General features: G+C 25.0%; 1 protein-coding gene across 2 annotated transcripts; it reads left to right on the top strand.

The window, feature by feature from the left end:
- Nucleotides 1-221: 221 nt before the first annotated feature.
- Nucleotides 222-3,893, top strand: LOC126903185 (ESF1 homolog). Of its 2 annotated transcripts, none has more exons than XM_050681233.1 (9): nucleotides 222-397; nucleotides 457-545; nucleotides 655-1,157; nucleotides 1,420-1,595; nucleotides 1,665-1,781; nucleotides 1,849-2,052; nucleotides 2,704-3,396; nucleotides 3,483-3,619; nucleotides 3,675-3,893. In XM_050681233.1, exons 3-8 carry the CDS (start codon nucleotides 689-691, stop codon nucleotides 3,576-3,578), a joined length of 1,755 nt encoding a protein of 584 aa, XP_050537190.1. In that variant the 5' UTR covers nucleotides 222-397; nucleotides 457-545; nucleotides 655-688; the 3' UTR covers nucleotides 3,579-3,619; nucleotides 3,675-3,893. The 2 variants fall into 2 exon arrangements, with proteins under 2 accessions (XP_050537190.1, XP_050537189.1); XM_050681232.1 differs by having other exon boundaries at nucleotides 225-397; nucleotides 3,470-3,619.
- The last annotated feature ends 7,548 nt before the right edge of the window (nucleotides 3,894-11,441 follow it).

Raw genomic sequence — 11,441 nt, 5'->3', positions numbered from 1 at the left:
TCGCTAAAGACAATATTACGAGTGTGTTTAATGAAAAATTCAACTTCTAATAAATTCCTGGTACTTATTTACCATTTGTTGTGCAACAAAAATTGTTCATCTGGAATAGACTGAGTTCACTTTTTAGTGATAACGCGTTTAGATCAATTAAGTTGCCTATACATAACTCGTTAGTCTATTAGCATGTAATTTTTGCTTTATATTTCTTGATAAGTTATGAATGATTTAATTAATTATAGAAATTAATAATTTACTTTTATGACTTAGTTAATTTGTTAATGCTAAAATAATAATATAATTCATAAAATATCAACTGTAACAAATGTATACTATCATCTCAAGTTTTATAAAAAAATTAGTGGATTATACCACCTATTAATATAATAAAATTTAATTGGTTAGTCAATAAATATTTTTTTATTAAAAAAAAAGTTGATACAAATATTTTGTGTACAGGATGGATTTGAAAGTGACACATGTTAATCTTTTTTTTCAACTCCATCTTTAAAATTAATCTGGAATAATTGCCCAATCATTTTAGTTTAGTAAGTAATTAAATTAAATAAGATAAATTGAATTATTTTATGTATATTTACAGTTATTAAAAACATTTTATGAGCTATAGTTTATTTAATAATTACCTTATTATTCTAGAAATTATAGTTTTTGCATTAGTTTCTATATAAACATGGATTCCAATGATAAACGTTGGACTAAGATTGACAAAGATCCCAAATTTAAAAAAATACCAAAATCAGAACGAAAAGTTAAAATAGATAAGAGGTTTCAATCTATATTCAAAGATAAAAAGTTTAAAGTCAAGTATACTATAGATAAAAGAGGACGACCTTTACATAGATCAACTACTGATGATTTTAAAAAATTTTATCATATGTCTGATGAAGAAGATAATGATCAAGGAGTTGAAGATGATAATTATATGAAAAAAAATGATTTTAATGAATCTGAATCATCCTCTGATGAGGTAAAAAATATTACAGATATAGAAGAAGAAGATGAAAAATATAGTTCAAAAATAGATAAAAAAGTAAGGAACCGACTAAAAGATATCACAGTAGATTATGCAAGGGGTGATGGAATTATAATGACAGATAGTTCATCTGATGATGATACTACTTCTGATGAAGAAAATGATAGTAAGTCAAGTTCTTTTTGCATGACTAAAGTATTTTTAACTTTTTTATGAATAATTTTTTGTGTATTACTTATGTGTTGCCATAATTTAACATGAAAAATATTATAATTATAATTTATTTAATTAGATTGAAATTTGTGGATACTAAATATTGTGATGAGAAAATACAATTTCTTGTACTATACTAGTTTACATGAATATATATTGGTTGATGAATTATAATACCTATATAAAAGCAATAATTTTATAATTTTATATTGAAGGTGTAGAAAATGTATATCATAGATGGGGTGAGTTGGATAAAGATGCTGTTACTATAGAAAATGCTACATCAAGATTAGCATTATGCAATATGGATTGGGATAGAATACAAGCTGTTGATATAATGATACTTTTAAACTCATTTGCTCCAACTGACGGCTTTATTAAATCAGTAACTGTAAATCAAGCCATTTTTAAGTGCTAAAATATTTTTGAAAACATAAAAAGATCTGGAATTGTTTTATAGATATATCCATCTGAATTTGGTATGAAAAGAATGGAAGAAGAAGAAGTTAAAGGACCTCCTGAACTTGTATCAGAAAATCCAGTTGATATTGGTTCATCTGATGATAATAGTGATGATGTAACATTATTATTAATCCTAATCACATTTATTTGGTAGCCATTAAATTCCTTTGTTATTTTTTCAGGAAGATCAAGAAGGTAAAAAATACCATATGGAAAAATTGCGTAAATATCAACTAACAAGGCTAAAATATTATTATGCTATCATTGATTGTGACTCAGTAGAAACAGCAAACAAAATATATACTGAATGTGATGGTATTGAATATGAAAGTAGTGCTACTCGTTTAGATTTGCGGTTTGTACCAGAAGACACTGAATTTGATCAAGTAAATAAATGATTGAATATAGTCATATAGATTATGGTAGACGTTTAAACTCTAAATGAAATATATATATGAATATAATACATTTATATTTTCAATAAACTGGAATGACAAATTTCATTTTAAGCATTATCCCTCTTTCAAAAATATCTTTATACACTCATAATAAAATGTTGTATAGCTTATTAGCCAATCTATCCTTTTTATATTTAAAAACTTTTATTGCAAAATATATTTTATAGTGTAGAGAATTATAGATTAAAGTATGGAAATTGTATCTAAAAAAATTAAAATTTTTTAGTTAAAAAATTTGTAAATTAATAAAATTTATTACTCCTTAAAGTAATTTTAGTGGTTAATTTTTTTTTTATCTTTACGAATAAAAAAAATGAGGATTTTTGTATAATTCTTTAGTAATTTATCAAGAGTTAAGATTTCATTTTTAATTTAATTAATAATATAAATATCAAAAGATTATTTTAGACCAATTGGTTATAAAACTACTTTTAGTAACTTATCTCTTGAAAAAAATAATATTTATAAAAATTATTAAGACTAATTATTTTTAATTTATTAACCTGTTAATATCAATATACTGAATTAATTAAAAATATCAGTTTTATTATAGTATTTACATAATTTTTAATTTTTCAGGAACCTAAAGAAGTATGTGATAAATTACCTGATTTGGCGAAGTATAAACCTCATCTATTTACGACAACAGCATTACAACAAGCAAAAGTTAACCTAACATGGGATGAAACTGATCCTAGACGTAAAGAATTAGTTAGTAAACTTAAAACAAACCCAAAAACTGAAATAGATGATAGCGCTCTACAAAAATATGTAGCATTCAGCTCCGAAGATGAAAAAAGTGATAGTCAAAATGATGAAACTAGTGAAAACAATGATAATGATGAGCCAAAAAAAAATCCTATTGATAAATATAAAGAATTGTTACAAAATATTCAGAAAGAAGAAGACAAGAAAAATAATAAAGACATGGAATTAGAAATATCTTGGGGTATAGGAACTCAAGAAAAGGTGCAGAAAACAGTTGAAGAGAAATCTAAAAAGAATTTAACACCATTCCAAAAAATGATGGAAAAGAAAAAAGAAAAAATGAGAGAGAAACAAAAGTTAAAAAAAGAAAAAAGGACTGAAAATGATGGAGAGTCGGGAGATGAAATTAATTCCAAAAATACTAACAAACAAGCTGAATTAGAATTATTATTAATGGATGAAGAATCCTCTAATAAACATCATTTCAATATGAAGATTATACAAGACAAATCAAGAAAATTAAAAAATAAAAATAAAACTATTGAAACAACCGATGATTTTGATGTAATCTATTTTATTAATATATCAATTAACATTTTATATAAGAGTATATAATTAGAATTTGTTTTTTTTCTAGGTTGATGTAAAAGATGATAGATTTTCAGCTTTATACACATCTCATCTATTTAATATTGATCCAGCAGATCCAAAATTCAAAAGATCCAAAGGAATGGAAGCTTTTATAACTGAGAAAGCTAATAGACGTCAATTAATAGACAATCAAAAAGTATTGTATTAATTTTATGGCATTATCATAAAAACTAATTTTTTTTCATGTCTAGGTTAATGAGCTACCTGAAAAAAAATCAAAAATTAGCATTAACAACCCTGAACTAGCTAATCTTCTTAAATCAGTGAAATATAAAACAAAAAATAGGAAATAAAGAGAATATTTATTAAAGGGTTATTTTTTTTTAGACACAATATATTATTTTCATGTGTGGTATATGAAAAATTTATCATTTGTAGTGTTTGATTTTTGAACCGATTTCTTTCAATGATATGTCAAAAGATTACAAATTGTATCTATTCGAAGATATTACCCTCAAAAATTGAAAAAATTTCCCTCGTTCTCCGTAAATGGGAGAAATCTCCAAAAAAATTTACAAATTTAAAAATCGCTAATTTTCGACATTTTTACTATTTTTTTTACATAAAACTTTTTGAAAATGTATTTTCCATTTACCATTATACAGAACAAGTGTTCAAAACTTAAAAATGCATATAGAAAGTAGAACTTTTTCAACTTAATTTTTGAAAATGTTCCGAAAATACTGATACTTCTATATATATCTTAAATTAAAGTTAATGTAATATACTTTATTATGGAAAAAAAAAATTTCGGACTTTATTTTGTCTTCACGGTGAAAATAGTTACCAAATTCTATTTTTTTGTGAAAATTCTCGATTTTATATTTTACATTTTTAACTTTATAATAGTATAACTTATTGAAGAGTGTATGGATCAATACAATTTTTTTATGAAAAATAATATTTATATCCCTCTTTCATTCGGCATACTATTTTTTAAAATAACACCATTTCCCTTTATATATTTATATATTATAAATAATAATATTGTTGGTGAGCGGGATTATTAACCGTTAAAAAAATCGAACGCTCAATTAACCTTAATTTTTTTTTGATATAATTTTTTTTTTTTTTAATTTGTTTGATTAATGTAATGAATATTAAATTTAACATAAATAAATAAAATGTACAAAATATTTGTTCCTTAATTTTATTTATAATTAAAACTTACATGAAAATATTTAAATACAAATGTAACCTTGATTAATATTGGAGCGCGTCGCTGATGGTTCAGCGGTGGAACGTACACTGATTAGACTTAATACTAAAAGACACATTGCTGACCAGCCAAACAAAGATAAAAGACCATACTATAGTGTGACTCGCGCTAANGATAAAAGACCATACTATAATGTGACTCGCGCTAACAAATATATTTATTCATATATTATACTTATAAATCATAAAACTTGTAACTTGTACATCAGGATATAAATAAGGAAATAGGAGATCATGTAGCTTTTGGAATAATCCACCAATTTTTATCTTCGATGCGAAGCTGAGAAGGTATTGGTTTTACTAAGATGTGTTTTTTTTTTTTTTTTTTCTATTGCCACTTTTTCTCAGCTCTCACCGAACAGATTTCTTTCAATGATACGTCAAAAGATCACAAATCGTATCTAGTCGAAGACATTACCCTCAAAAATTGAAAAAACTTCCCTCGTTCCCCATAAATGGGGGAAACCTTCAAAAAAATTACAAATTTAAAAATTGCTAATTTTCGAAATTTTTTCAATTTTTTTTACTTAAAATTGCTATAACTTTTTTAAAAATAATCGAATCAATATAATTCTTTTTTTATAGATGCATGATATCATTACCTTTTATTTGGTATATTTTTTTTTTATATGTGACCCTTTACTAACCCACAGGGGGGATTTAAAATGACAACTTTTTCAAAACAAATTATTTTTTTCAACTTGATTTTTGAAAATGTTTCGGAAAGTCTGACACTTTTATATATATCTTAAATTAAAGCTAATGTAATATACTTTATTATGAAAAAAAAAATTTCGGACTTTATTTTATCTTCACAGTGAAAATGACTACTGAATGCTATTTTTGTGTGAAAATTTTCGATTTTTTATTTTACATTTTTAATTTTGTTATGCTATAACTATTTGAAAAATGTATGGATCAATACAATTTTTTCATGAGAAGTAGTATTTATATACATCTTTCATTGGACATACTGTTTTTTTTAAATCAGACCATTTCCCTATAATTGATGGGGGTTCAAATCTAAAAAACCCAGCACAGGGGGGTCGCGGCACAGTTATTACGTGGCATAGTTGGATCAAGTATAATGATATCTGACAGTGATTAAAATCACTATAAAAAAAAACGCTTCGATGCAAATTCTTTAGATAGTGTTTAATTTTAAAAAATTGAAGGGTCGGCGGGAATAACATGCTATGTAACACTTTTTCCCATTTCATTTTTTTACGGAATAACTTGCTATGAGTATCTCAATAAATTTATAGAATTAGTTATTTGATTATGTTTAAAGTTGGAAGAACGTGCTACGTGCAGTCCAAATAATATTTAAACGAAATAACATAAGTAATTTTGTTTTTACTTGATACTGAACAATTTACAAATTGTTACATAGCACGTTATTCCCGCCGACCCTTCAATTGGTGGATTATTCCAAAAGCTACATAAACTGCTAGTTCCTTATTAATATGCTTATTAAGATAAAATATGTTGAATGAAAAAGGGATTATTAAAAAATAGTATTTCCCATAAAAAAATTATATTGATCAATACACTTTTCTATGAGTTATAGCATTATAAAGTTAAAAATGTAAAAAATAAAATTGAGAATTTTCACACAATAATAGCATTTGGTAGCCATTTTCACCTTGAAGACAAAATAAAGTCCGAAATTTTTTTTTTCCATGATAAAGTATATTACATTAGCTTTAATTTAAGATATATATAAAAGTGTCAGACTTTCCGGAACACTTTCAAAATTTAAGTTGAAAAAGTCGATTTTTTGTGAAAAAGTTGTCATTTTCAATCCCCCTCTGCAAGCAGGTAAAAAGTCAGATTTATAAAAAAGTATACACCAAAGGATAGGTAAAGACATCATGCATCTACAAAAAAAAAGAATTATATTGATCCATACATCTTTCAAAAAGTTATAGCATTATAAAGTTAAAAATATAAAAAAGAATTTTTTTACAAAAATCGTATTTTTTTTATTAAGTTTAATGTCTGTTTTCACCATGAAGATAAAATAAAGTCCGAAATTTTTTTTTACCATTATAAAGTATATTACATTAGCTTTAATTTAAAATATATATAAAAGTGTCCGACCTTGCGGAACACTTTCAAAAGTTAAATTGAAAAAGACAATTTTTTGTGAAAAAGTTGTCATTTTAAATCCCCCTCGTGGGCAGGTAAAAAGTCAGATTTATAAAAAAAATATACCAAATGATAGGTAATGACATAATTCATCTATAAAAAAAGAATTATATTGATATGTTTATTTTTAAAAAAGTTACGGCAGTTTTTAGTAAAAAAAATTGAAAAAATTTCGAAAATTAGCGATTTTTAAATTTGTAATTTTTTTGGAGGTTTCCCCCATTTANATACTTTATAATGGTAAAAAAAAATTTCGGACTTTATTTTATCTTCATGGTGAAAACAGACATTAAACTTAATAAAAAAAATACGATTTTTGTAAAAAAATTCTTTTTTATATTTTTAACTTTATAATGCTATAACTTCTCGAAAGATGTATGGATCAATATAATTCTTTTTTTTGTAGATGCATGATGTCTTTACCTATCATTTGGTATATTTTTTTTATAAATCTGACTTTTTACCTGCCTACAGGGGGGGATTCAAAATGACAACTTTTTCACAAAAAATGAACTTTTTCAACTTAACTTTTGAAAGTGTTCCGGAAAGTCTGACACTTTTATATATATATCTTAAATTAAAGTTAATGTAATATACTTTATTATGCTAAAAAAAAATTTCGGACTTTATTTTATCTTCATGGTGAAAACAAACATCAAACTTAATAAAAAAAATACGATTTTTGTAAAAAAATTCTTTTTTATATTTTTAACTTTATAATGCTATAACTTCTCGAAAGATGTATGGATCTATATAATTCTTTTTTTTATAGATGCATGATGTCTTTACCTATCATTTGGTATATATTTTTTTTTATATCTGACCCTTTACCTGCCCACAGGGGGGGGTTTAAAATGACAACTTTTTCACAAAAAATTTACTTTTTCAACTTAAATTTTGAAAATGTTTCGGAAAGTCTGACACTTTTATATATATCTTAAATTAAAGCTAATGTAATATACTTTATTATGAAAAAAAAAAATTTCGGACTTTATCTTATCTTCATGGTGAAAATGGCTACCGAATGCTATTTTTGTGTGAAAATTTTCGATTTTGTATTTTCCATTTTTAACTTTATTATGCTATAACTTTTTGAAAAATGTATGAATCATTACAATTTTTTTATGAGAAGTAGTATTTATATAGATCTTTCATTCGACATACTGTTTTTTTAAATCGGACCATTTCCCTAAATACAGGGGGGATTCAAAACATAAAAATGCATATAGAAAGTAGAACTTTTTCAACGTAACTTTTGAAAGTGTTCCGGAAGGTCTGACACTTTTATATATATCTTAAATTAAAGCTAATGTAATATACTTTATAATGGTAAAAAAAAATTTCGGACTTTATTTTATCTTCATGGTGAAAACAGACATTAAACTTAATAAAAAAAATACGATTTTTGTAAAAAAATTCTTTTTTATATTTTTAACTTTATAATGCTATAACTTCTCGAAAGATGTATGGATCAATATAATTCTTTTTTTTGTAGATGCATGATGTCTTTACCTATCATTTGGTATATTTTTTTTATAAATCTGACTTTTTACCTGCCTACAGGGGGGGATTCAAAATGACAACTTTTTCACAAAAAATTGACTTTTTCAACTTAAATTTTGAAAGTGTTCCGGAAAGTCTGACACTTTTATATATATCTTAAATTAAAGCTAATGTAATATACTTTATCATGGAAAAAAAAAATTTCGGACTTTATTTTATCTTCAAGGTGAAAATGGCTACCAAATGCTATTATTGTGTGAAAATTCTCAATTTTATTTTTTACATTTTTAACATTATAATGCTATAACTTATTGAAAAGTGTATTGATCAATATAATTTTTTTATGGGAAATACTATTTTTTAATAATCCCTTTTTCATTCAACATACTTTATCTTAATAAGGATATTAATAAGGAACTAGTAGATCATGTAGCTTTTGAAATAATCCACCAATTTTTTAAAATTAAACACTATCTAAAAATTTGCATCGAAGCGTTTCTTATGATAGTGATTTTAATCATTGTCAGATATCATCTATATTTGTCCCAACTATATACGTCCATACTGGTCCGCAATCCCACAGTGCTACAATTTTTTTAATTTTAACTTATGGCGTAGCGAAGCTTACTTTATTATCTGGTGATTGTTTTTGTTAATCCTTTTTAAGGGAGACTAATCAATTTTAGATATATTTAGTTTATATATTAATTTTGTAGAGATTTTTATCCAGGAAATATTGATAACAATAACAAGTCAATATGACCATTTTTTATTAACAAACGAAGTTGAGTATAAAGCATACATTCCTATAAAATAAGAACGATAATAATAAAATCATACTAAGTAAACTGTGTATATTCGTATAAAAAACTTCACTTCCTCCTCCACAGAAAAAAAATTGTATCTTCACGATATAATTATTTTCATTACGTGGGATTAACACTACACTCTATGATTACAATCAATGTTTATGACTTATCCCCTTTACATGAACTTCATCTACACATTTCATAAGATAAAATGAATTATTTCTCTAAAGAAAAGAAGTTAAAATAAATTAGTGTCAAAAAAAAATGTCACAGTTATTATTTCTTCTCAATTGAACAATTTTATACGTGTGAATGATTGTCTCAAAAAAAGTTTTTTTTAACTAAGGAAAGTTTTATTCTTCTAAAATTTGGTTAATTGAAGATCAACTATAGTTTTTATTTATGTTGTAAGTTAGTGTAAAATGTTAAGCAGTTACAAAATTATGTGTATACAGTGGCGCTGGATAGTGGGGGAGAGTTACCTATCTGTAAAAATACGAGCTGTTAAACGTATCATTTTCCTCCCCCTTCCAAATGAATCTGACAAAAAAATTAATAATTTAATATTGTTAAACATCTGGGTTAAGTAAAAAAAAATGTTTTTTATAATTTTATTAAAAAAATTCGTTTAATATCGATTTTAGATTTTGTAATTATCCAACAGTATCTTATTATACAATAGAACAAGAAAAACGCTTTTCTGGGAAAATTACCTAGTGTAAAGTAATGTAGTAGTAAAGTACTTGGTCACAAGACTCCGGGAAAATTATTGGCGAAGGTTGAAAAATTTTTGCTGCTCGCATTTTAAAACCTCAATCGTTTTCTAGAAAAACGCTTGCTGAGGCCATCGTTTAACGACTTAAGGTTTGAAATTTATACCAGACCTGTCCAAAGACATTTCTGAGATTAATGAAATGAGTGTTGGCTCATTTTTGCACATATAAAGTCCTACTGAATATCACCTTACTACTCGTGACATACATTAAACCAACACTCTGTATATATATATAAATAATAAATAAATATATAAAAGTTTTCATTTTTATTATAATAAAAAATTAGATCTAAAAACAAATAACATATATTTTATTTATGAGTTAAAAATATATTTTTGTCATGGAGTCAAACAAAAACTAGTACCGCTAGCTCACCACTTCGATGGTTTTTGTGTACATAATGATATATGACATAATGATTAAGTATTACAAAAAAAAAAAAGAAGTTTTAGTTGTTTGCTCGAATACAATTTTTTTATTCAAAAAGCTAATACCAAAGAAGTAATAATTATAATAAAGTAAACTTATAATTTACGATATTAACTTCATTGTGTCCACTTCCACTAGATGTTAATGTAAGCTTTTATGTTTGATTTATCGATTTCAAACATCTGTAGTTTGATATGACCCTCACCTATTCTTTAAACTACTTTATAGTGTCATTCAATATTAATAAAACAAATATAAATTTTTAACATAACTGAGTTAATATTAATGATCGCTTGGATTATGACGTATTTAAGCTATTTGATTTAGGTAGTAACATAAGGTTGCAAAAAAAAAAAAATCGCGCTAATTTTTCTATATAATTTTAATTACACTGTCCTTATTCTATATCAGTGGAATATTTACGAAGGGAGGGATTCATGAATCCACCAAACCCCCATGCATATAAAATCATATTAGCGTGAGTAAGGAGGGGTCAATCTCCTCATTACTTTATGTTTTAAAAGCTATCTAGATCCTGTCTAAACGAAATGTCTAAATACGCCACCATCTGTGTTGTATTTTTTAATCCTTCATTGCATAAATAATAAAAATTGTGTACTAGAACAATTTTTTTAGAGTAATCTATAGTGGTTTTAATTAGAAATTTTTTTTTTAATGTTTTTATATTCAATTTTTAACGAACTACAGCTGTTTTAAGTTTAAGGTAAATCGAAAAAATGTGTACTTATATTTAAAAACTGCAATAGTATCATGTATATCGATAAAAGCTATCGTTCATATAAATAGGATTAACTTTACAGTTTACAACCTATCATGATGTTATTAACCGATAGCACTTATCAATTAATGAACCAAAAAGATGCCTTCCATTAAAATAAGTACACATTTTTTTCTGATCGCCCTCAAACTTTAAACAATTTTATTTTGTTAAAAATCTAATAATTAAAGAGATTTTTTTGATTAAAGCGAAAATTTTTTTTTTAAATGAATGAATTTGATGATATAAAAAAATTGAGGTTTCCATTTAAAAATAAAATTTGATAAGAGTTGG

This window comes from Daktulosphaira vitifoliae, unplaced genomic scaffold, assembly GCF_025091365.1.
Source record: "Daktulosphaira vitifoliae isolate Bord-2020 unplaced genomic scaffold, ASM2509136v1 Scaffold_3, whole genome shotgun sequence".
In the NCBI taxonomy this organism is placed as follows: domain Eukaryota; kingdom Metazoa; phylum Arthropoda; class Insecta; order Hemiptera; family Phylloxeridae; genus Daktulosphaira; species Daktulosphaira vitifoliae.
Note: the sequence above shows the minus strand (reverse complement) of the source record. Positions and strands in the feature narration are given on the sequence as shown.